General features: G+C 40.4%; 1 protein-coding gene across 1 annotated transcript in view; it reads left to right on the top strand.

Moving 5' to 3' along the window:
- Nucleotides 1-12158, top strand: part of fbxo15 (F-box protein 15) — an 82441-nt gene extending 70283 nt beyond the window's left edge. The window contains exon 11 of the mRNA XM_034705834.1: nucleotides 12046-12158. Coding sequence (XP_034561725.1) covers nucleotides 12046-12143 — 98 coding nt within the window. The 3' untranslated portion in view covers nucleotides 12144-12158. The remainder of the gene's footprint in view (nucleotides 1-12045) is intronic.
- Nucleotides 12159-27211: the final 15053 nt, after the last annotated feature.

The following is a 27211-nucleotide window of genomic DNA, read 5'->3' as shown; positions in this document are numbered from 1 at the left end:
AGCAATCAAATGGATGATTTAACTGTAATATGAAAGATGGTCTAAGTGCCACTGCAAATGATGTTCGCTTTAAAGCAGTGCTGCAGAAAAGAGAGCAGGGACAGCATACAGGAAGGGAAAAAGAACATCCTTATCTATTCTCAAAGAACAATAACAGAAATAAAGCTGAAGTAATCTCTTAACTACAATGAAGAATGGGATTCATATTTACATTATATCCCTTTAGCTTCACAGGTCACGTCCTGTGAGACTGTGAGAGCTTCTCTCATGGTTAGGCTAGATCTAACTGGCAAAAGACTTGTTTACAGTAGAAGATATTTATGCCATGTACTTTTTTGGTCGACAAACAAACATTATATTTGACACAGTGTTTTAGCTTTGAGATAGGGACAGCCAGAATAACAATGTCTCCAAAACATAATAGTGATAATCTTTGGTTGGCAAGCTAGCTGCAGTCTGACAACAGATATATGCAAATTTCTGGTTCAGCCTTAGGTCGAACTCTGCTTACAGTCACTTGAGTGAGGTGCTCTATTCTTCTACACTGTATGCACGCACACACGCACACACGCACACACGCACACACACACACACACACACACTCACTCTTATATTTCATTGCTACCAATAATACAGGAATTTAGAAAAGGTTGCAGAGCCAACACTTTGGAAGAGTTTCTGCATGTTCCTCTATATCAGTGTCTACAGTTCATTGCTTTCAATTTGAAGCAACAGCAGCAGAGAATTAAGGTTTTCATTAACAATGGTTTAATAATGCATCATTCTCATACAGTTACAGAAAACAGAGCAACGCCACATGAGAAGGAAATGGGTGTTATTCAGTCAGTATATCACATAGAATGTCAAAGATAAGAGCCGTGTTGATATTCAGTATAACAGCACCACCTGTTGTGATGCACCACTCTCCTACAGTTAAAGAACAATTAGCAACAACAACACAAGAGTGAGAGTTGTTGTACTTAATATCAGCATTGGTTTGTTTCAGTGTAGGCACCCATAGTCCCACCCGGGCAGAGTGTTAAGGATAATAACAGCCGTGCTGATATTCAGTATGACAGACCTGCCTGGAGTGTGATATTGCTTCCATATAACCGTTGACAGTAGCATAAAGTAGGAAACAACGGATCATTATTATTAGTTTATCTAGTTTATTTGGCTCCAGCAACACAGTTAGTTACACAATTCACTGAAACTAGACTGTTGAAGCTAATGTGGAAGTGTTGAGGCTAGCTCTGGAAGTACCAGAAACCACTTAGACACAAATTCAAAGAAGTCAATCTTTACAGCAGAAATAAACATGTTTACAGCCTGGTACAAATTTGAGTGTAGTCTAGATAGCTCATTTCTCGATCGGCACACACTGTACGGGGGTGAATTTTATTCTAACGCGGCAATTTTGAAGATATTAAGATTACAAGTTTTCCATTATGAGAGGCACAGCTGACTAGATTGACAGGCAGGAACACTGTAGCTATTGGCGAGGAGGCTCAAAGCCCGCCTCTTGACCCCGACAGAAGTTAGGTTGACTTCAGCGTATTCAATATGGTTCCCAGCGACGATTGGCTTCAATATAGTGCTTTAGAAATAGATGAGAACGTCACGGATACTACGTCCATTAATTATACAGTCTATGATTGCTACGTGTTGCCATGTTTCTGCAGACCAGCCACCAGTAAAATAAGACGTGTTGTGTTGACTGCTGCTTGTGACTGCCTGTGTGAATACGAGACACCAGCTTGACTAATTTTGACAAGGGCTCTGCATCAGCTCTTATTGAACGCCTCTTGTTGAATCAGATTACTTGGCTGGAGGTACTTGCTCTTTAATGAACAATAAACAGTGAGGCTGCTCTCTTTGGGATACAAACCTTCTGCCTAAATGTGGTTTAACTTTGTAAAAAAAAAATTAAAATGCTTAAATATGATGGCTGCATGAACATGAATACCATTATGAAATGTACATCTTATTATTTCAAGAAAATAAAGATCAGGTTGATAGTTATGTATCGTTTGATATCATATTTTATTTGAGATATCATGAATCAAATTCTTACTTATTAGCTCTTCTTCCAGTCACCGGCCACTTCTTTCATCCCACTGTGCATGACTTGAAACTTCAATGTGAGTGTAAGGGATGATCCATCTCAGGCTGCGGCCCAAATTAGAAATTTAAATATTAAAGTGGAGACAAAATGTCAAAGGTTTCCCCTGCATGGATGACAAATGTTACCCAGAATCTACGAAATCTCGACTGGTTTTGTGCAATACTTAGAATCTGCCATTTCCACAGTTCCTGCTCTGTATTTTTGATCCTCACGGTGCAGTGGGCTTACATCCATCATGTCAAATAGTAATTATAACTCACTGTAATCAGGATATATTGAGTTAGCTAAGGTCAACCTGCATATCAGTGATTTTGAGTTACTGCTCAATGTCAAAGGCCATAATTTAGACTGGAAAAATCATGTAAATCTACAGCGACTAAGTCATATGTTGATTTTGGAGCTGCTAAAATAATCTCACTATGGCTCACCTCTTCATCTATCGGTGTGTCTGGTTGCAATCTGAAGTCAAATTGAAAGATGCAGATAATTACACTCAAAAAGCGCACAAGTGGATCATCAGTTGCCCCTTTCTCAGCTTAATTCAAACCCAGCACATCCTCCTCCACTCAACCTCAAACTGTGTCCACTTATTCTCCCGCCTGTGTACAGTTTTTCATATCACCTCCTCTACCTTTCCTTTTTTATTCCCAGGCTGCTGTAACAAGGAGAAAATAGCAGACAAATGATAAGCACTATTTGTCAGTTATTCCCAGTTCACAGCCATCCCATTACTTTTTTTATGAGCGCTTCTGACACCTTTCCCGAAGCCCACATCTATCACTTAAGTTTTCTGGTGCTCCCCTGCAATAACCAGGATGCTCGCTCGGACTTTATTTAGTCCATTCAATGTCGTGTAAGGGCGGAGAGAGATATCCTTACCGTGAGCTTTATGTGGAAGAGGCTGTAAAAGCTGGGGTCTCTTATGTAGCAATAAAGACTCTGGAACATGTTGTCAAAACCATTTATAGCTTCATAATATCCTTCAAATGCGTCTCTCCGTGCCCCCTCTCTTTCTATCAAATGTAATTAAAGCGTCTCTCTCTCTCTCTCTCTCCCTCTCTCTTTTTGTCGCTCTTGTCTGATGTCAGTTATACTTTGAGCCGTTTGCCATGCCGCCTCTGATTGCTCACTCCAGCTTCATTATGTATGTTAAATGAACAAATAGATTCACAGGCACCATTAACTTCTCATACACACCCAAATGTGACTCTGCTAATTGAAATGAGGCTCAAATTACGCTATCTGAGGGTGGCAATTTCCCCCAAAGTATCCTCCCGTCTTGCTGCTTGTATGGCACTATAATACAGTTATCTTCAGACTGTCAGACTTAACTGTTGGTGCAGAAGACAAGTGACATTGAGCAGCTCTCTGGAGTCAGATAGAGTGCCTTTGAGAGACTTTTAAATGTGGGCCTCGCTGGCTGATAAATTGTTACGCGTGATGTGGTCAATATAACCGATGCTGTCATGCTTAACGGATCACTGTCAATGCTCAAAATGACATTTGGAGGAGAAAAGAAAAGGGTGCTTTAAATGCAAAGACAGCAACCACAGAGATTAGTTTCTGAGGATGAATAAGACAATAAACGCAGGTTCTTACTGCATATCAATCCACCTGCTTGACATCCATCCACTCTGACAATGGTTGGCGTGAAATATGAGTGCCGTCCAACAGCATGTGTGATTGATAATTGCTGTACTGTGCCCGCCCGTCTGCCATCTCCACTGAGGCCTGCCAATTCATCAAGCATCAGAGGCAGATTGGGCTGGTGACTAATGTCTGCAACTTTCTGAAGGAAGCCTCAGCTATACGCTTTCTGCTGCAGCCGGCCAGTGAGCTCTCCTTGTGAAATCATGCGCGTTAATGTGGCCAAGTCTTGAACCCAGAGTCTAATAATGATATAATAGTTTGAAGAGTGAACCCTTCAGACACTCAACAGATACATTTGCAGTCCTACAGCCCGTGGAAACTCAGATCCACTATAACATGATGAATGTACATAAAATGGTAAACAGACTGTATTTATATCACACTGCTCTGGTCTTTATGACCATTCAATGCTCTTTTACATTTCACTATCCCGTTTGTTTTCATACCCTGATGGCAGAGGCTTCTATGTGAAGTGGCCATTAGTGCTGAGTTATCCCATTCATACACATTCACACACTCCTGGATATGACTGCAGGAGCAGTATGGGGTTCAGTGTCTTGCCGTAGGATACTTCAACATGTGGATTGTGTGGTCTGGGATAGAGCCCCAGCCACCCCACTAACCTCCAGCTAGTTTAAACAAAACAAATATATATGGGATTGAAGTCTCCAACTTTACTAGTTTGATTAGGCTATATTCCCATGGCGGCCCTCTTCTTCATCTTCATGTCTGACTGCTGTGTTCCTTGTCTAAAGTTGTATAACATCATCAACATTATTTTGTAGGCTAGCTTACGTGATGTTTAAATAGACAGCAACATGAACATTGGTGCTACTTAAGTAGTCAGTTATAAAAAGTTCACTTTCTTGTTTAAAGATTTCACCTTTCCCATTGAATCAGTGATTTTCAAACCTTTGTTAACCAGGAAGTGGCTGAATGCTAACGTCAGCTGTTTTGTCATTTCAGCTAATGTGTTGTTAAATATGTTTTTAACTTAAACTTTGGTACGATGTCTCTCTGAGTATTCATCATCTGTTATCTTTGTGACTGGTCATCTATTAGGGAGCACTAAAATACAACAATTTGTCTTAATATTGATGATTATAATGTTTATGATTTGTAATAACAATATTTGAGCGTCCGACCATGAGCGTAACATCACAAGAATATGTTCACCACGGGAATATAATCTACTGGGTTTGGTTACTCTCAGGTATTTAATGCAAATACTGCAAAACTGATTCCACAAACCAGTCACAGGAAGAAGTGACATTGTGGCTAAGTCACTGTAACACACTGTAACCAGTGTTAGCATCTTCTTGGGTCAAGCACTGGTGGTCTTGGGTATTAACTGCTGACTAGGGTTTGTTACAGAAGTGTAGTGAGGGCTGTAAATGATCTATTTTAGGTGTGACGTTTGATACTTCACAGAATGGAGTCAAGCTCTGTGACTATAAACATTAAAGAGCTATCATTTAGCATTGCATCCATAGCTTGGAGATCCAACAGGGACATGTTAGCTACATTGCGTGTGTCTTAACAGCTAACTCTGTTTTTTATCTGTCTTTAGGGCTTCTTCTTCTACTAGGAATGTGGTGACATGTGCATGCACCGTCGTTGTTGGCTGGGCAAATGTCGACTAAAATGTGATCAGACTGTCATGACAAATGTGCTTAATAGCAAACCTAGTTGATTTTCACAAAGCTATGAACATTTACCTTCATTTAGGTCACTTTGATGGCTTGATTAGAGTTTAAACTTTGTTATCATGCATTTTTACAACTTTACAACTTTACAGTTTCAGCAACTTTGTATGAGATTAGCCTTTTTCAAACAGCACCCATTGCCATAAATTAGCAGGTGCTGCCATCCTCTCTCTGCACACACCATCCCTTTGCGTTAATGAGGAATGGATACGCTCACACGCTCTCTGTTCTTCCCTGATTGACTTCCTGTTTCCATCCCTCACTCTGAGATAGGGTCGTTATTAAGCAAATGAGTTGCTGCTCCATTGGGCTTTACCATCAGATAGCCGTGACTGAAGGTTAATGACAGAGTTGTTCATTGGGAAATAGGAGCACAGGGGGGAACCTCACCGGGCATGACGCCCCTGTTATGTACATGTGCACTATGACCTAACGTCACCCGTCTGGAGCACCGGGGTCCTGACTCCCATGGGTGGGCAATCTGTGAGCGCAGGCAGCAACAGATGCTCAACGCTAAACAGAAACATCATTAATCAAGGCGCGTACAGGTGCCCTTAGTTTACCTTCCTCTTCTGCATGGGTTGTTTGTTACTGTAATGTTCATCAAGCTGGGGCGCTGAAATAAATTAGCCAGCAATCAAGGCTAATTCACAGGAGGAGTAAAAGAGAGAGAAGCTAACTCTGGCCTGCAATATGTTTGCATCTTATTTGTCCTGTTAGTTAAGTCGCAAAAGTTTTGTGTAAAGGTTTCTTGCTGCTGGTATTATGATAATCCAGTGATTGTTAAAATATTTAGTGTTAAAAAGTGTCATAATCTCACAGCTATGTTTGAAATATCTTCAGCACGTTCAAGTTAATTGCTTTTTCTGTTTGATCTACTGTTACTGCTCTGCAAAACTTTCCCTCTTGTATTAATGTGTTGTTTACTACACTTTCGTCCTCTGTGTGAAATCCATCTTCATCTTCTCTATAATTAGGTTTTCTGCTCCTCTCCCTCACATCCATCAAAGCAAACCAAACAGCAGCTAAAGAGTTGAGCTTCTCTTTTCTTGACAAATCCAAAATGTGCACCAAAAAATCTTTTGCCGCAGGTTAATTGCCACATTTTAAAAACTCAACCTCCTTTGCCGGTCTTGAATGAATCCTTTCTTTGTCTCCTGTGTGCCAAACATAAAAAGAAGAATAATAAATAGCTAGAATCCTTCAGGCTGGCAGTGCCAACAGACATTGTGCTTGGCTCGGTGCCTGGTTTCAAGAGAAGATTCTTTCATTTGCAGCCGGCTTTTCTTCTTCAACAGGGGGATAGAGGGAGGATAAGAGGTGGATTTTCCTGTATTACAGCAGAAAATCACTCTTTTAATTTGAAAACTGGGCACTTTTTTGTCACTTTTGGTTTAGCCGAGAAGTCTGACAGCTAGTCTCAGATGAGGGATATACAGTAGATTCAATTTGGTATTTTAGTAGCTGCAGTGAAATATATACACTTGTGACAGCATTAACGAGTATGAGATAGGAGATTTCTGTGACTGCCTCTGTAGCAGACAGTCATTATAAACCGCCATCAGTCCAAATGTTGACTGCTGTTAAGTGTGGTGTGCAACAAACCCAGAGAAAAAACATCACAGGCGAAGTTTCAACGCTAAGATTAGTGGCTGTACTGATAAAAAATTGCAAAACGCAGCTCATCCTGTCCTAGTATTAAGCCCTGCCTTAGGTATGCCTGTGCACAGACCTTTATGTAGATAAACGCATTATCCAGGATGATTCCCCCTTTTGGTTATGTGTTTTACAAGACGCTTTTTTTTTTTATTTGTGGTAAACATGCTTAAAAATATGGGCCTTTGTTGGAAGGAAGGAAAGCTCAAGTATGTGAGACTAACCTTCAACTTAATCAAGCATTTCCAGGGTGTGAGGTGAGTTTGTATGCTTCTGTTTGCGTACAAATAATGCAGTTTTATTATTTCCTTTAACTGCACAGCCAGGCAAGAACTTTTGTACTGGAAGTCTTCACTAAACACTGAAAATAATGCATGACATTAATCTTAAGTCATGTTACAAACTGTTGGAAACATTTGTGGAAATAAGTTGTTCACTTAATCCATATCTCAGCAACTATTATTTAGTTAACCATGAGATTTTTGATATACAAACCCAACTCCAAAAGAGTTGGGATGCTGCGTAAAATGTTGATGAAAACAGAATCTGATGTGTTGCACATTGTTTAAACCCTAAACTTTATTGAAAATTATGCAAAAACAACAAATCAGATGTCGAAACTAGAAAATGTGATTAAATTATGAAAAATCTATGCTCTTTTTAAATTTAATGTGAGAAACATCCAACCATTGTCTTTGCACACAGTTCATCACTGCATCCACAAATACAGGTTAAAAATGTACATACAAAGAGGAAACCATATACAGTATATAACTATAACATGATCCAGAGATGCTGGTGACTTCTCCTCTGCCTGAGTCTGTTTAAGATGGACCGAGGAGAAGTGGAAAACTGTTTGGTGGTCTGATGAATCAAAATCTGACATTCTTTTAGGAAATCATGGACGCTGTGTCCTCTGCTCTAAAGAGGAGAGGGACCACCCAGCTTGTTATTAGCACACAGTTCAAAGCAAGCACCCCTGATGGTATGGGGATCATAAGACTCCATGGCATAGGCAGCTTATACATCTGTAAAGGCTCCATGCTGAACAATATATACAGGTTTAGGAGCAACATATGCTGCTTTGCCTATTTCAGGAAGACCTTACATATTTCAGCATCTGAAATCCTAAGTCAGGCAAGAATGTGAAAGCACTTAACTTTCAAAACTCTCATGTCCCTTTTATACTGAGTTGTGCTATTAACCTGTTGCAAATTAATCTTATTAGTTTGCAGATGCTCCTCCAGGTGTGTTATTTTTAAGTTATTCACAGTTTTCTCAGTTTTGCTGTCCCTGTCCTAACTTTTTTAAAGCATGTTACTAGATACATAAAGGGTTTAAATGATTGCCAAACCATCACAATTTGTTTTGATTACAATTCTACACATCATCCCAACTCTTTGGAATTGGGGTTTTACATTTATGGTCTCCAGATGACAATTTGAATAACACTGACAATTCCTTGACCTTGATCCATCAATTCCATTTGTGACCAAATAATCACAAAAGTCAACTATCATTTCTTATATGGAGTGTTGACATGCTGTTAACAGATGAGCATGAGTCACACAATACATATAAAACAAACAACAAAGACATAAACACACAAACATCACTTTTTTTCTGAGGTTCAAGTTAATTCTCAGGGTGATTTCCATGTGTTCATTTTTATCAGAAATGTAATTTCAATAATTTATTTGATGCTGTATGTTCTATTGTGCTGTTGACAAATGTGGCTCCAGGGCCACTGTGTGCCCTTAAACCGAGTAGAAGAGAAACTGCACAAAATAACACATATGAACTTAAGATTCATCACACTTTAGGAGCTGTTACGCTGTTGACTGTGGATCCTTGAAGTTAGGCTAAATGTGTGTTTCCGTTAGTTCACCAGCCGATTCTTACAGCACAGACTCTTGCTCCGAATAAACACATCAACAGAATATGTCAGCCTCTGTCTCAGTGGATATTTTTGCTTTACTTTTGTAGAGCAGGAGGAGGTGGAGACAAGTTGTCCATCTTTATACAGTCAGTGGATGCCTACAATGCTGTTTGAAGGACACTAAATGTACCAGACATGGCTTCAGTGCTGAAGAGGCAGTCGATCAGGTGAAAGAGGTCAAAAGAAGTCCTCTGTTCTTTCCTTCACTGCCAGTCAAACGACATGTTGTAATTTTACCATCACAATGGGAGGAAGAAAACGAGGAAGAACATCCTCGGCTTGGCCCTGAAACATTGACAGCATTCTGTCCGGAGTACACAGGCATTGATTGTCAGTCAGAGATGAGCCTGTCAGTCAGGCCTCATCTCCATATCCTTGAGACTGTTGACATTTCCAGAGCGACTGCAGCTCTTTCCTGGATTCCTGCATTCAGCTGCTGTTTTACATTCGCAGATTGTTGCTTTTATCTGCAGAGCCGAGCGTGCCAGCCTAATTATTAATCATTTACTCCGTGGTTAATTACAACAGATTAATTCGGCCTATAAAAACAATTTACAATTTGATGAAGTTCATATTTACATGGCACTACCAATAAAGCAGTTAATAAACAAAATTAGCAAAACATTCAGTAATTAATCGACCAATTAAATATTCATTATTCTTGCTTTGAACGCTGAATACATTTCAGTATTTATGAACGGGTTCCTAAGGAGATTTCTGGAGCACAATTTTTTATTTTTGTTTAACAATGCATAACATGCTTGGCAGCTGCTTGTTATGGTTTCCTTTTGTGAATATTTTAAATGTTCCATCATTTTTTTGTAGTAGTATTAAAGTCTAGAGAGAATGAATGAAGAAAAACTGACTGCACTACAAATGCTATCACACTGATTACATTAAAAAGACTCAACACTTTGTTTTCACAACAGCACAAGCCCTTTCACATATATCTCTATTTTTATGAATGCAATTGCAACACTTGAAAACACTCATATCTGAGTGTTTATGTCATTCATGCCAACTGTACAGTAGTTGGCCTTTGTGACACACTTCAGCATCTGCTACTGTCCTTGAAAAAAGAAAAGAGTCTCGGGTTGTAAAATCAGAGAGATGTGACGATACTGAACCACTCTCACTCATTCCTCATACTATCAGTTTCTCAAGGCTATCACCACAGCTACATCTCTGACAAACTGTCCTGCATCATAAGCGATTTAGACTCCAGGTTTTCACCGTGAAGATAAAAACATCAAATTAAAAAAGGCCATAAGGCATCCTTGAGTCCTGCAGTGTTACAGGACATAGAAGCTTTGTAAATAAATTCCTTATAGAATGAATGTAGACATGTTGAGACTGCATTGCCCTATGCAAGGCCAGGTCAATAGTTTGGAAAAAAATCAGCATTTAATGTGTGTCCCTTCTCTAACTATAGCTTATTTTAAGTCTTAAAGGGAATGGTACTAAACCTAAACTCAGTAGTTTTCATTTTCATCAACACAAGGATATGAACAAGTACAAACACTGGCATGGCTACATACTGGAAGAGTCACCGTTTTCAGTTTCCAAATAGCTTATGTGTGGAGATTAACCTCCCATTGACCATAACTGGGATTTCAGTTTTGATGAGTCAGGTCTGATCATCCAAGATTAGACTCTAACCATTTTTCACAAAAAACGGCTAAAATACAGTCACAAAAAAAACTGTTGCTAAATTGCATCAGAAAAAGGAATTTTTGTTGCATAACTTTGATCAATTGTAGATTTTAGGGGTGAATTAAAGGGATATTTCAGTTTTTTTGAAGTGGGGTTTTGTGAATTTTGTCACTAGTAATTGTACTAGCCAACACATATGCGGGTCAGCTCAGCCCCTGTAATGAGAAACTGCAGGGACAAACAACACACATGCTAGGCTACAGATTTCTGCAGACGGGATCAGTCCTGCCATGTAATATAGTCAGTTTTGAAAGACTCCAATCCAAGCACTCATCTCGGTTTAGGTGTACACTCTACTTGTGATTTCTTCAGCACTTCACAACCAGAAAGCCAGTTTGTTCTTGCACTATTTGGAGACGCCACACAGACGTGCTCTTCCGCCTGCAGTGATTCCTAATGCAAATGAAAAAAGAAGACCGCACACGTGCAGTCCTGACTGCAATGACAAAACCACCCCTGGGTTTTTACGTAGGGGATTATTGTCTGACGATGGCCACCAAAGAGATCTGAGAGGCTGAAGGGAAAATGTGTTGGACTGTAAAGCAGTTGACGTGGTTTTCAAGTCCAGCTTCAATTTTTTGGTGGTGCCTGTGAATCACTGCTAACTTATACAATAATTTGGCCCTAATATGATGCGACTTAAAGAACCCTGTTAATAGTTGAATCTGTGATGAACCTTGTGATAGAAGCAGATTTCTTTGAGACAGGACAGTGGATAGAATTGGAAACTTGAGAGAGAAGGGATGACATGCAGCTTGAAGGTCTAGTGTCTGTATGGGATGCTGTGGTTTAACCACTGAGCTAAACTAGTGGATTAATAATTGTAACATTTAAAAACAAAGACAGGCAGCAGTTACAGAAATGAGTATCTGATGATGTGATTCAAACTCTTGTCCATCACATTATTTGATCTTTCTTTTCCATTTCATCTTTTCTTTTACCATTATGACTAAAATATGATACACATGAGCTGTCTGTTTCATTCCTACTCACCTCTCTTAATCAGACATTAATTATTGAGGAGGCGATCTGATTCTGCTGCCAGACCCCCCCACTAAGACTTTTTCCATCGCCCATTTGATTAGTGATCATGTGTTCATCGATTAGATAACATTTAATTGGGAACGTCAACAGAAAGCTGAGTTTGCGATTCAGAAGCCGGCCTTCTAAGAAAGAAAAGCCCGGGGGTAATGATTATGTCACAAGTCATTGCTACTTTCTTTATTCCCTCTTTTCTTTTTGTATTTTTTTTCCAGCTGAACTGAGCGTGCCCCAACAACATCAGGGCTTTGGCCAAGAAGTTCAAACATTTCATTCCCCAGTGAGGAAGAGAAACGAGCAATTAGACCCATGAATAAAAGGGAAGCCTAAAAAACAAAGACTGCTGGGTTCCCAAGGTCAGGTTTCAAACATCGTTCATTCACCGGAAACAGCAGAATGTGTTGCAGGACTAATGTCCAGCACGAAATCATCACAGCACATATTCCCCTTCCTGCAACTCTCATAGCTTCAATGATGTATGTTTATGTTCCCATGACAGTGTGTTCCTTGCTGTGGGAGTTGACCTATTTATAACACACACTGGGCAATAAATGATGTGTTGTATTATTAACACAGTCTCTGAAGGACAATTGTCACCCGTTGTAACCCACCATGCAGCGCTGTTCCTGATGCATAATTTATGCTCTGCAATTAAATGAGATCAAGCAAACTCGCTTGGCTTTTCCGAACGTCTGTGATATTTGGGTTTGAATCCTCTGCAGAGACTTAAGATCCGCATCAAATTTCATAACCTTGGATAAGACCTTAGTTAAAATCTGTCATGCTCTCATCTCTGTTCAAGTGTCCAGTTAAAAAGTGAACATTTTTCATCTCATCTGTACGTCTGAAGCTCAACTTGCTGCGTTTCTTTCTTCAAAACCAATTTATTTTACAACTTGCAAGACTAATCAATTGAACCTCTCTTTTGTTATTCTATTTCAGGTATTCTACATTCTGATTCAGTACCTGTGACCCTCATTACCTGCACGGACCCAGAGCAGTGTAACAGTACGAGACGGGATTCAATAAAGACTTAAGAATAAAGGTGATTTGAAGAAGAGGGAAGAGGTCACTGAAGGTAAAGCTGCATTTCGACCTACTTTCTATCTGACCTTTATTGCCAGAGAGTGTTGTATGTTTCTGTGCTTCAATGTGAGCTGCAACAAAGCAAAGACAGCAGCCTGTGGGACCCAGAAACTGTATCATGAGGGTCACAGCTGACCAAGAGAATCTCAGCAGCTCTTTATCCCCAGGGATGGGAAAGGACGGACTGGGATGTTGCACGCTTGAAGCATCATTTTTCTCTTCTCTCTGTCCTTCTCACAATCATTCTCTCAGCTGCTTGTCCTGTTATTGGTGACAGAGCGGCTGAAGGTGAGGTTTACTTTTCAAACTGGTGATGTTGTGGGTTTTTCATAACACTGAGGGAAAGCGAGAAATGTCAAATTTGATTCAGACTAAAAATAAGCAGTAATTGGTTTTTTTTTTACCATTTTGTGTGGTGGGAATCAGCAGTGTTTTTCACCTAATTATGTATTTTCCACCTTAGTGTCATGAGTTTATAAATAAGGTGACTTTGGGCAAATGTATTATTTTGCCCAAAGTCACGTTTTTCCAGTTATGTAGATACATTGAAATAGTAGCATTCTTTTGGATTATGATTGTTTTTTTTATAAGTTATATTTCTGGGCTTCTATCCCTTCATTCAGAGAGGGCAGGACAGTGGACAGTGCAGGAAACAGAGAGAGACTGGGGAGTGACATGCAGGAAAGGGGCCACAGGTTGGAATCAAATGGGGGCTTGAGGATTAAAGCCTCCGTACCACGTGGCAACCTCCAGCCGCAAGAATTGAAGCCAATGCGGAACTGTAAAAATTGTTGTTTCTCGAGCATCCGCTTGAGGCCGGCTCCGGAATTACTGGAAATCACATACACACCAATTCAAAAAAGACAATTTTTACAGCAGAAATGAACATGTTTACAGCCTGGTTCAAAAAAACGAGTGTAGTCTGGATAGCTCATTTCTCTATTGGCACACACTGGATGGGGTGAATCTTTTAATAACCCGGTAATTTTGAAGATATTAAGATTACGAGTTTTACATTATGAGAGGCACAGCTGATTTGATTGACAGGCGGGAGCACTGAAGTGGTTGGCTAGGAGGCTCCAAGCCAGCCTCTTTACCTCCCACTAGCTTACAGTCAGTTAGGTTGAGTTCAGCATTTCCAATATGGCTCCCACCGACGATTGGCCTCAAAACAGCGCTTCAGAAACTGATGGGTGACGTCACGGATTCTACGTCCATTATTTATACAGTTCATGCTCTGTACATGGAGCGCATGACTTGTACACAAGTATAGAATAGAATATGTCTTTATTGTCATTGTACATAGTACAACAAAATTGCACTTCAACCCATTCATCAGTGTAAAAAGTAACAGGAATAAAAATCATGAAAACAGTAGACAAACATAAATAATGGATAAAAACACAGAAAACACACAGCATTCAACATTCGGCCATTCAAATTAGAGAGAGAGAGAGAGAGAGAGAGAGAGAGAGAGAGAGAGAGAGAGAGAGAGAGAGAGAGAGAGAGAGAGAGAGAGAGAGAGAGAGAGAGAGAGAGAGAGAGAGAGAGAGAGAGAGAGAGAGAGAGAGAGAGAGAGAGAGAGAGAGAAGTAATAAGCTAAAGATGCTAAGATGTGTAATGCTAATGAGGTCATGATTTAGACATTTCTACTCGGCTGATTTATCATTGGGCTTGCAGCCAACTTAAAGATCGATAACTGGATTATCTATGGTTATTTCTTCAAAAATAATCCTTCACATCATTTGCAATAACATTGTTTTACATTTCAAATCTAGGTATATGCATCTTTGGGGCATGGAAATGTCCAACCACTTTGATACAGTGCAGCACTTCTTATCATTAGCATATTTATTTAAACAGATCAGGTGAGTCACTCAAATGTTAACCGCAGACACTCTTCACTTTTTTTAACCCAATAAACTCAGGAGATTTTTTCAGGAGACAGAACAAACATGAATGGCAATTTCATGGCTGCTGTGTTGTCTGTAAAGCTAAATTTAATTAGAAGTTATCTGAGTGTGAACAATATCTCCAACGGGCTCATTACAGGCTCACAAATTAAACTTACAACTGACAATTAATTTACCAAAAAATAAATGTGCTTCCTGAGTCGAGGGTCAATTGTTGACGGAGCAATCGTCAAAAGCAGTCTTTATTATTCTGTTGAATGATCTAAATTTTAACGGTGAGTGTAATTATTCTTTCATTCTTTTTTACCAACCCCTTAAATAACAAGTATACCTCGGGACATTCGTGGAGAACTAAGTGGTGATAAAGTTTAAGTGTGAGAAAATAGCTAGATGTTGTTAGTGTGTTGAATGATGAGTTCTATTAGTTGGCCAATTACAGGTACATTTGAATGAACAGCAGATATAGGCAGCTATTCATCATCTAGCACTATAAGAAGTCTGTCGGACACAATGAATCACTCGTTTATCTTCAAACTAGCAAAGAACTGGGTGTTCACACCGTCACAGTCTGGCGTGGCTGCTTTGCTTTCTTTAACTTGATTGTGGTTTCTGCAAAGGGTTGTGGTCGCATGATTGATTGAGTTGGTTAATGCTATCATTACAATGGGATGTCATCGATTAAGAAGCAAATTTAGATCCTATATTCATCATGAGCATCATCCATCTTCACCGTCCATCTCTTCAGTTTCAGTCTAATCTATTTATAGTATTGATCGCTTATTGGATATTAAATTACACCATCCATTTTTTTCTGCGTGCTTTGATATTTTCTTTGTGAGGGCTGTATTTCTTTTCTACTTCAAGAAAGGAAGTGACTCACTCAGAAAAGCCTTACATCTGCACTCTGGATCAGCCCCTCCTCTGACCCTTTATGTTTTCAGTGTCTCTGTGACTCTTACAAGAAAGCAGCTAAAAGAGGCTGACAGGAAGGAGACCTACAATACGTACTATTAGCCACAAGAACACTATGTCTCATGTTCAGCAGGAGATGAGTCAGTCATCATAATGGATGTCATGACACAGAGGTGTTTGTGTTAAAGTTAGTAACAGAGCGTGTGCCATTTGTTCAAGACGGCCAATTCAAAAGGTTTTATCTGAAAAACAACCTCAGCTTTAAACAGCATGTCAGTATTTTTCTAAACTCAAAGTAGCTTTCTAAATAAAAAAGGAATCTCATCTATGATGGGACTTCATTTTCTTAGTCTTAGACCTCCGTTTTTGAGGGCTCCTCAAAAACGAGGGGACCTCCTAAAAAAAACAAATGTTGTCTGACTGTCATATTTTTGCTTTCAACTCAGCAATTACAGCAGGAGGATCAGAGGCTCAGCAAAAACCTGTTCTGTGTTGTGCATGTTCATGGCTCAGTGGTCATGTCAGTGTTTTATGCACAGTTAGGAAAAAGAACCTCATAGTTGGGTGACCTTCATGGTCATGTTGTTACGATTTCTAATCCACCTGCTTCAATAGGACCTAATAGCAGAACAAGCAGTTAACTTATTTACAAAAAGTAATAATGTGTTGCGTTTGAGGACTGAGGGTAGTGGTGAGAGAGCTGGTGGAATTGCCTGGGACTTCCTCTGGATTCGTGTCTGGTCCGTCTCCGATCCGTCACAGCACCAGATCTGATAGGTTTATATTCTGGTCAAAGTCTTAACGTCTACTGGATCCCCTACGTTGCGTTCTGGCTGCGTCTCTGATCTGGCAGGTTAGGGTCTTCCTGATGAGATACACAGGACTTCTAATTTTGCCGGATGTCTGCCCCGCAGCATCAATCTCAACAGAGCAGATGGAGTGGGACAGGAAGTCTGGCACCAAAACAAAATGAAAACATCCGGTTAATTTTCAGAATAAAACACTCTATCACCAGATCGTATTTCACTTAACTACAACAACAAACCGTCATGATGAGCGGAGCCAGGCCTGGAGTCAACAGGTCAGAGGTTTTCAGAGGACCTGAAAGACAACATGGATGAGGAGAGGAGGAGGAGGATCCTTGATTCAGTTATTACTGAGGGAAAACCTCGATCCCATGACTCCAGCTGTGGCTGACGGTCCAGCTCCATGTTGCGTTCTGGTATGGCTGTGGCTGGCGGCAGAAAGGAAGGCCGTGAGGCTATGGCGTTGGAGGGGAAGGCTGAGCAGTGAGGCTTGAAGCAGAGGTAGAGAGAGGCTGGGGGATGTGGCTGAGGCACTGGAGCTCGGAGATGGAAGGCGGCAGAAGGGAAGGAAAGACACGAACAAATTAGAAAAAAAGTCACAAGCTGCACAAGCAAAAAAGTTCATATAGTGAAAAACACTGGAGTAGACATCAATACCACATGGAGAGTGGAAGCAATCTGGCAGGATGGGGAAGAACAACCAGGATTCTTGTGCAGCCACTGAGGAGCGCTCCAGCCTCTGATAACAAAGGAGGAGAACCACAGAAGCAGCACAGGCAAAACACAAATTGTCCACCAAAAAAAGCAAATCAGTGTTCACAATGCACCACACATGTTAACAATGATGAACATGTAATTCACACGTGACTGTAGTTGCTAGTTTTCTTAGGCCAGGCAGCAAACCCCCGGTGTTAAAAAATGAAGCTATTAGTGAAGTAAAAAACATTGCAGTTCCTTGAATGTCCACTTGAGGCTGGATCCGAAAGCACAGCAAATCCCCATTAATGTCCATAAAGCAGAAACAACACGGTTTATATCTTGGAAGTAAAAGGCACTTTTGGTCTTAAGTCATTTCCTTTTTTGTCACAACTGTACGAGGACTCAATTTGATTATACCCCATCTGTTCGATTATATCAGGGTTAAGAAGTGTATGCAGAATTATACATAATAAGGGATGTGTCCGATTTGGCTAACAGGTGAGGTAACTAGTTGTTTGCCAGACAGCAAGGCTATGGTAACAACTCCTCCTCCTTGCCAGTTTTAGATTAGCTGGAAGTTGTTTGGAGTCCACATTTGGGCTTCATAATGCCTCTTAACTAAGAGCCACTCAGACTGTATGTTTTATAAAGTCTATGGTTGGCACTTGACTTTTGTCACCAAAAGACCTAGCCTCCAGAGATGGTGGCCAATATTGTATACTGCAATGTTAACGCAAAGATGGAGGAAGTATTTCAGACTGCCTCAGATGGAATACTCAGAAGAACCAATGAGAGGAGCAGACAGGGAAGCGTCACCATACTTTTTTTGTTCACCAACATGGCAGCGGATGTAAACTCAACCATAACCCTATCTAAGTAGAATATTTTTTTAGTTTTTCGCTGAAAAACGGAACACATGCCAGGACAGCCAGGCGACACTGATCATCTTTCATGATCATTTGTCTTCTGAGGTCACAGTTGATCACGTGACTTTCTGTCAGATCTCAAATCTGCGGAATCATGACCACAAACATCGAGTGTGTGGTCTAGCGGTCTTATGGACTTGTCTTGTGTTTGTGTTGAAAGGATTGTGATGTCCTTATGTGTGTGGTCTCCAAAAGCTTCAAAATGGGTTAAAATCTGAAAGTCGACCAGTGTGTGGCCTGCCTAAGAGTATTAAAAGGACTCCTCATTTCAAGTTAAAATATCACTGAGCAGTAATGCTGTTGAAAGTATGATCTCATTTGAATAGTCTATCTATAACCTGTTGCTTTCATTGTCTTGTGACTGACAGTGACTTCTGAAAAGTCACACACTGAATCCATAATGGAGGTACAATAAATCTTTGAAACATCTGATAAGCACACATGCAGAAATGTGCATTGAACATACTGAGGTTAAACAGATGATAAGACGTGTTTCTTATTCATCTGTTTTTTAGATTACGTACATCAATATCACAACACTATCAGCTGATCACAGCAAACAGATGCAAATGGCATCTGTGAAAAAGCCAACACAGTGAAGCTGCTGTACTGTTCACCTATCTAATGTAAGCTCAAGTAGCTTGTGTGTTAGTGTGTTATATGATCCCATGTGCTTGTAAATCACATGCCCCTCCTTCTCTGGATCCTTCAGCCCCAATAACTTGAGGATGATTGTATGGCAGTTTCATCAACACGGAGGTCTACAATGGTAATAAACATGGGGATGAAAATATGGATGGAGGAACTGGAAGAGCGAGCTCCTTACAGCTCCATTTCAGATTTAATTTGACTCCCATCTAGCCATAACTGTAGTGATGGAGCATGTTTCCTACCTGTTGTTGGGTACCTTGGGATTTGAAATGCATCAAGTCAGAAGAGGAGCCTCCTTGCTCCCTCTTTATTCTGTTGAGCGTGAGCTGGCAGAGAAAAGCACAGATGGACGCACCTCTGTCAAGACTCCAAACACTGACAACCTCTTGTGATTGCTTCAGTCTTCATATCTCAAATTCCTCCATGCTTCTATCAGAGGACTTTCTCCCTTTCTGCTCTCTCTCCCTACAGTAAAATCACATATTGCACATCTCACAATCAAAGGCGATAGGCTAACGGGAGAACCGCAGACTGCTGATTTCAGTAGCTAATCACCCTCAGAGCTCTGTCTGTAATATGTGCAACCTTCTGGACATTTGCTGTGGTTTATTGGCTGCAAGTGACAGCGGAGTGCTGTTTTTTCAAGGCTGCCGGGTCTGGAGATGCGGGATGCTGTTTAATATGCATGGACTCACTAATTACAGCCCTCTTACTCTAATGATGTGGCCTTGAGACTGGCATGCAGAGGAACAGGACTGAAATATGTATGCATACACACGTACCGTCTCTTTCAAACACAACACACGGAAATAAAAAAAACACGACAACCAAGCTGGATAAGTTTGAATCAATGTGAGGAACCCCTCGGGCAAAACAGCTTTGGTGGAAATTAAAAATGGTGGTGTGTAGGAAGGCAGAGCACATATGTTACTACAGATAAAACACAGCACCAGCCGGGGAAGGGGAATAAAAACAGAGGCATTTATGATATGAAAAGGTAATTTTGTTCACACCTGTGGAGATAGAAAGAAATCCATGCAGAAAAGAAAGCTCACTGAGCTCAAATCACTGAAATAGACTGAAAAAGATGAACATGCCCAGAGAAAATTGTTCTGTCAATTGGCAGATCAAATGGGTAATTTTTGGTTTTCAGTACACGCAGTTCTCACGCTGTTTCACCACAAAGCTGGCACTAGGACGTCGAGTTGGGAGGGCTGCCGAGCACACTGTCACTGAGTGTCAGTGAGTAATCTGAAGTCTCACCTCCTGCTTCCCCAATCAACCATCCTTTACATCGCTGGAAAACACTGCCACAGCTTCCATGTAGATCACACACTCTCTCTCTCTACACACACACACAGTTATTTATCTGCCCACGTCTCTCTCCATTCATACACAAGCCTGAGCACGAAAGCAACAAACCCCCCGGTACTTTTTGTTTCTGCCTCTGCTGTCTCTCTCTCTCTCACAAACACAAAAGTAAACACACACACACTCCTCCTCTCTCTCCAGCCCTCTCCAAAGGCTCTGTGGGAGCCTGCTGTGGCGGAGACATTAAACACATGGAAGCAAAGCTATCCTGTTTGAGCCAGGGCGCACTGACACAACACTGCGGCTATGCTCTTTGATGAATTTAGAAAACACAGTTCAGCAAAAAATTCTGCACATTCAAAAGCTGCCCTGTGTCGTGGGAGGTGATTGCATTGTGTTTGAGAAGCACAAAGCGAATTAATAATTCACACGGGACAGAAAAACATTCCACAATTTATATGCCACGTTAACCTTGAATTCTGCTGGATTAGCTAACGGTGGAACAAGTGTCTTCCGTTTTATTTTGAAGGGTACTTGTATGAAGACACATTCACAATTCCCTTTAGAGAACTCTGAAATTGAAAGCAAGAAATTGTTCCTGAGTCCTCCGCAGGGCTCCTGCTGCTGCTCGGCAGAAATTCCAGCGCTCTGTGTGTGTCGCACCGAGGCTCGCAGAGGAGGGAAATTACAGTATTGTGCATGCTTTCTGGAGCTGCATCTTTCCCCTGCTCTGTGGGTGGTTTTCACACCCACAAAATGGATCAATGATCCAGTCACAGACACCATCCTCAGCACTCTCAAACAATTAACTCAGCCTGACACATGGCGAGAGGACGGCATGATTTGGGAACAGCTTTCTCAGTTGTAAAAATGGATCTAGATGCATACTCTCTCAACCTTCTCCCCAAATAACAAATGACTTTAACTGTTTTACTACTTCAGTCACAGCAGAGTGTATCTGTGACTGCTTCATTTGTAACAGTGGCAGCAGTTCTTCCCCCAGTTAAGCTCCATAACTGTAATGCAGTTCTTTGCACACACTCCTTTTCTTCCTTTCGTGTGGTTGACAGAGAAAATGATTTTGCTTTAACTGCAGTTTTTGCTCCGTGCTGAGATGCAGAGGACACTCTGAGGCCGGCAGGGAGACATTTCAAACACTATACTGCCTTTACAGTGACATACTGTTTGACTTAAATCCTCCTGGTAGACTCAAATAAAGTTATAATCACATTGGATTTACTTTCTCAGGTATGCATAGACAGAAATTCAAAGAAACTGTATTTTCAACATTTCTTTCATATGCTGTAAGTATGCATGGTCTTTTATCTGGCTTAATTCTTGGCATTCACTATCATGTCATTAAGGTAAAGTGATTGCTGTAATGTGAGTCTTTTTACATGTGAACTCCTAAAATTTTCTTGATTATTTAAGGACATTTAGGCCACAATCATTTCATACATATGCACCTCACAGTGGGTGATTTTCTCCATTAGACAAGCTTTGAAAACTCAATGTGCTCTGTTCTTTTGTGTCCTGCATGCAGGATGAGGAGGAATCTTCTCTTGGCGACTGTTTCTTTTTATTTCACTACATCATGTTAAGAGACGTAATGCAATATAAACACACCAGAGAAAACCATAACACCAACGCCTGAGGTGAGCAGTAAAGAATACAAAGCAGAGACGCCGCTCCACATGAAAAATGTCATTATTCGAGATGAATGTTCGTGAGTTTTTTCTGCTGCGTTAATAAAGTGGATCACCTTGACCCCTTGGGAGTATTTCAACATTAAGCCCTGCCAGATGAAGACGGGGAAGTTTTCAGGAGCTTTGTGCATGTGCGAAAGGAGCTTGTAATGTGTGAGAGAAGCTTCCCATGAAAGTGGCCAATGATTCATTTCAGTGATTCCATACATTGTTTCTGATATGCTGGTTTACCAGTTATGACTGTTTGCAAACTAGCTTAGAACATTATAGCATTTATTCATGAACTCTACAGTTAAATTCACACTTCTCCTTTCCTCAAGCTGATTTCATGTCACATTTCCAGTTGCTGCACCATTATCAGTCTTACAAATGTGTGCAAAGAAACCAAACTGATACCAACAATCTGTAAAAAATTATTCCATGCAAAGAAGGAAACACTTTGAACCTAACCAAGCAACTTAATGACAGACACCCAGACCCCTCCAAGGAGTACCAAACACAACAGGTTAGCATATGAGCTAGTGGGCTAAGTACACTAAGTGGGCTTTGTATTCTTTACTACAGAATGTTGATAAGCTGTTTAATATTATACACAACGTCAGCGTATCAGTAGTGTGTCATAATCAGGCCCATCCTGCAATTTAAATAACATGACAAACCTATTATAACAAGTAAGCCCTATGACGACAAATGCAATATATTGACATGAGTCTGGTCTTGCCGGAGGTTTCTGCCTGTTAAAGGAAGTTTGTCCTTGCCACTGTAACTTGCTAAATGCTGCAAAGTGCTCTGCTCATGGTGGATTAAGATGAGATCAGACTGAGTCCTGTCTGTAAGATGGGACTGGATCTTATCCTGTCTTGATGTTGGGTCTTTGTTAATAATAGAACGTAGAGTACGGACTAGACCTGCTCTGTTTGGAAAGAGTCTGCGGATAACATTTGTTGGGATTTGGTGCTATATAGATAAAGATTGATTGATTGATTAATTGATATTAACGTTTATTTATTTGAGGGTCTCGTGTGGTTATCAATCAGCTAAATAGCATCAGGCTACTAGCAAACGTCACTTGCCATTTCTTATATGGTGGCTCCGTAGCATCAGAGCGCACACCAAGTAAACAAGGCACACTTCCACATAAAGTTTGCTAATTAATAATGTCCATATTGAATATGATAAATAACAAAAATGTGACTGAGTTGTTTTTCTAGTGCAGAATCTTAGTTTGAACTTTTATTTTATTCACCACTGAAGCTGCAGTTACAAGTTCATGGTGTTATGAATACTGTGAAAAAAATGGTTTTCTTTCTGACAAAAAAAGTTTGGAACTTGTTCTCTTTTGGTTTGAGACAGGCAGCTAGCTAATCGCAGGAGGAGGAAAGTAATTACTGGTATCTTCCAAGGTATTGGGTTTGTGTGTCACATCATCTAAGCTCGCTTGAATGATCATACGTTTTATTATAAGTCTACGTTTTAAATTTGTCCAGATTATCCAAACGTACGCTAACCACACCTGGGCTAACATTAAGCTAGCTAAATATGTAGCCAACTGTTGTGGCAGTGTCATAGTTGTTTAAAATGAGTTTAAATTAGCTTGGCTGAGTAACAACAGTGAAGTTATGAAGATAAGTTACAAAACTGAGTGAGTCATGATGTTACTTTTCCAGAAGTGTTCTGTTAACAGTAGGTGGTTATATCTATCACGTAACTTGTCCAACACTGATAGAGAACAGACAAAGCAGTCCACAGACACACCCAAACACCCTGATGAATCCTTGTACCTTTCGACCCTGATGTTTTAGGTAGAGGTTAACAGCATGTAGCCATCCATCCTGCAGTGCACTGAGAACCTACGACAGAGTGAAGGTAGTGTGTGGAGTGAGAGCTATTTGGGACCGACAGAGAGAGTGAAAGACTTGGTGAAGGACAAAGCCGACACAGTCGAGTGAAACTCTGAAAACCTAAACTAGGTATCCCCATCACGCTTCGGGGTGATCATCACACCGCACGAACAACAATAACAACATCAGCTTTGGTAAATTCAATATGATCGTTATGTGAATTCATAAACTACACAGTCACACTGTGGCGATTACTTCGGGACAAACTTTTCAGAACAACTCACATTTCCATTAGCATATGTTCAGCCAGACATTTTATTGCCTCCCTGGATTTTTTTATTGCTCCAGCAGATGTTCTAGGGGCTATCATCAAAGAGATTTATGCAAGCTGATTACAGCCAAAGAGTCTCCAGAACTGAATAAACATATCCAAGCCGGAAATGGACCCAGGCTCCTTCTGTGGCTAAATAAGGTCTGGTCTCCTTTGGTCTGGAGTTTAACCTGAATGTGGAAAGAAACTGAGCAAGGCTGACAGGTACAAACTTCCACTGAGATCAGTGTGTCTGTGTGTACTGTGCTATGAAACTCTACATTGTCCTAAAAAGAGCTTCAAGACACTTATAAGAGGGATAAAAGTCCCTGAACAAATTGAGACTCCGTCATACTGTTTCCTTTTCTCCCATTTAACTCACCATACAACAGCACCACCGCAAATCTGCTCACATTTCATCTCTACTTCTCATAATTTGGCAAATATTTCCAAGTTTAAAGTGTACGCTTCAACATTTTTCAAGCAATCATGACCATGTTTTATTCAATTAGAATTAAAAATCCATATAACTGTATGAACACCAGTAAATTTCCTGCATTCTTTAAACATACCTGACCCGAATCACTGCATGAAGCCGTCTCCTCATTCAGGGTTTACTCTCAACAAGCAACACCAACCATAACGAATGAAAACTAAATATACATATAGCTACATTGTAAGTTTTAAATTACACCAGAGTATTAGAGCCAGGTCAAAGAAGAAGAGAATATAGTTGTATATTTACAAGATTTTACTTGCATTATTACAATAAAGTCACAAAAAGTCATATTTTAATCTTTGGTAAGCTTATATGAACTCAGCTGCCTGGATCAGAACCAGAGGCCCTTTGATAGAGCTCACCACAGTTTGACAGCAATTTAACTTTTGAGTAGCACACTGATATGTTTTTATCGCTGCCATAGTATTTATTAAATTCAGTCCATTTTAACCAAGCGGCAACCTCCGGTCTCAAAACATGAAGCCCATGTGGAAGTGCTATAAACTGCAGTTCAACAATGTCCACTTGAGGCTGGCTGCAGAAACACAGAAAACCACATACACACCCATTCAAAGAAGATGATCTTTACAGCAGAAATAAACATGCTTATAGCCTGATTCAAAAAACTGTTTAGGTCTACATAGCTAATTTCTCTATCGGCACACACTGTGCGGGGTTGATTTGTTTTCCTGACGAGACAGTTCGGATATTAAGATGACCAGTTTTTGCCCAGGAGCACTGTGGTTGTTGGTATTGAGGCTCAAACCCCGCCTCTTACCTCACACTAGAGTTCAGCATTGCCAATATGACTCCCACCAATGATTGGCTTTAAAACAACGCTCAGGAGAGATGGGTGACATCAGAAACAAAATCCAATATTTATACAGTCAATGGTTATAACTTTAAAAGACACAGAGACAATCGTGCATGCGTTTATCTCAGAAGGCCTACCTCTCTGTAACTCTCTGCCATGAGCTCTTTGTGACTCCGACTCTCTTCTCAGTTTCAAATCCAGCAAAAGAAACCCACCTTTTTAGAATTGTGTATTCATTGTAACCACACCACATGAGCCTTTTATTGCAGATCACTTTATGCCCTTAGTATTGTATGTTGATTTCTTTTATGGGATACTTAGGTTTACTCTGATATTATGTCTGTTTTTATTGTTGTTGCATTTGTAAGGTGGCCTTTAATGGCACCCATAAACAAAATGTGTTATTATTGTGTATTATTTTGAAGGGGAAGAACAGAAGAGCAGCCAGTCGCCTGCACTAAATGTGGAGCATCTTGTGAAGTTATTCTATAGGATTCATAATTAACTGAATACAATCTTTTAGCGCATCAGCACCTCACTGCCACAAGGATCTGAATAGATTGTAAAAGGGGCTGAGTCTATTCACCAGGTAGCTGGCTGCTCATATCTGTAATATTACATGTAGATTAACCAAAGCCTGTAACCATGACTTCTTTCTCATACAATTACAACTGTATTCTCATAAATTATAACTTTCTTCTGATAAATATATGCCTTTATTCTTAAGTAACAACTTAAATTCACTGGATTTTACTTTTTTTTTCAAGTGAATGTGAAAGTCTGTCAAGAGGACCTACTGTGCCTGACAATATAGGTTTAACTCCAAACGGGACAAGTCACAAAGACTGACATAACTTCATAAAATCAAACATTCAGCACAACAAACACATTTGGAACTGAAGCAAATTGCATTTTGTCTTTCATCCTCATCTTATTTTTGTTTTGCAGAAAAACGTGCTGGGAGGGTGGGCTCATGGTGGAATAATGCATTCCCCTCTCTCCTTTAATGTGTGTACCTGTGTGTCTCTGGCAGTGTACATTTCCACATGTTGTATTGTGCTCTGGTGTACCTGCTGTGAATGCTGGAGTCAGTAATTGTGAACCGCCAGAACAAGACTGGCAGCTGACATTGTTATGTGCTTGTTCCCTCTCTTTGCTCACACTGCACCACTGAAGGCAATGAATTAAGCAGTAAACAGGTTGTTTGTCTATCCCTAAACATTTAATTAAAAACCGGTGACTGCATGTCTCCAAATAATGCAGAGTCCCCATCGGCCTGCGCAGGCCTGTGGCTTGACCTATCTATCAGTATTCAACTGCTGGAAACATTCAGTCTGAAGTGACACCATTTCATTACAAGCAGGCAGCGCTGGAGACCAGCAGGGTCGCTGCTGCTGTCTCCTGGGCTCCGAGCTGTCAATATGAAGGCCGGAAAAACAGCACCAGTCAGCCCAAATCAGCAATTAACAGATAGCCTTTTACATTCATTTAGGGCCCTGCCTTAAATTAGACTGGGGAGTAAATACTGAACACTGTGTCACTCTCATGAGTGTTTATTGTAACAGGGGGTGATCAGGTCAATGAATTCTACAGTAAAAACTCAAAGCAGAATATAATGTGGAGTAATATGATCATCTTTGAGGAGGTATAGTTTATTCAAATATAAAAAGAGACATGGCAGGGGTATAAAGAAGAGTTAAGAAAGCTGATTAAGAGATTACTGTAAAAACCTTATATGTATGATTTTAATTTCTTTAGATACTATGGATACATGCTGAACCCAACCAAACTTAGTGTGAGGTAAAGAGGCGGGGTTTGAGCCTCCTAGCAAACAGCTATGTCTTCCCACCTGTCAGTCAATTCAGTCATGTCTTATTTGGGACAACTCGTAATCTTAATATCTTCTG

The sequence above is a fragment of the Notolabrus celidotus genome, chromosome 17 (genome assembly GCF_009762535.1).
Source record: "Notolabrus celidotus isolate fNotCel1 chromosome 17, fNotCel1.pri, whole genome shotgun sequence".
Taxonomy (NCBI): Eukaryota; Metazoa; Chordata; class Actinopteri; order Labriformes; family Labridae; genus Notolabrus; species Notolabrus celidotus.
Note: the sequence above shows the minus strand (reverse complement) of the source record. Positions and strands in the feature narration are given on the sequence as shown.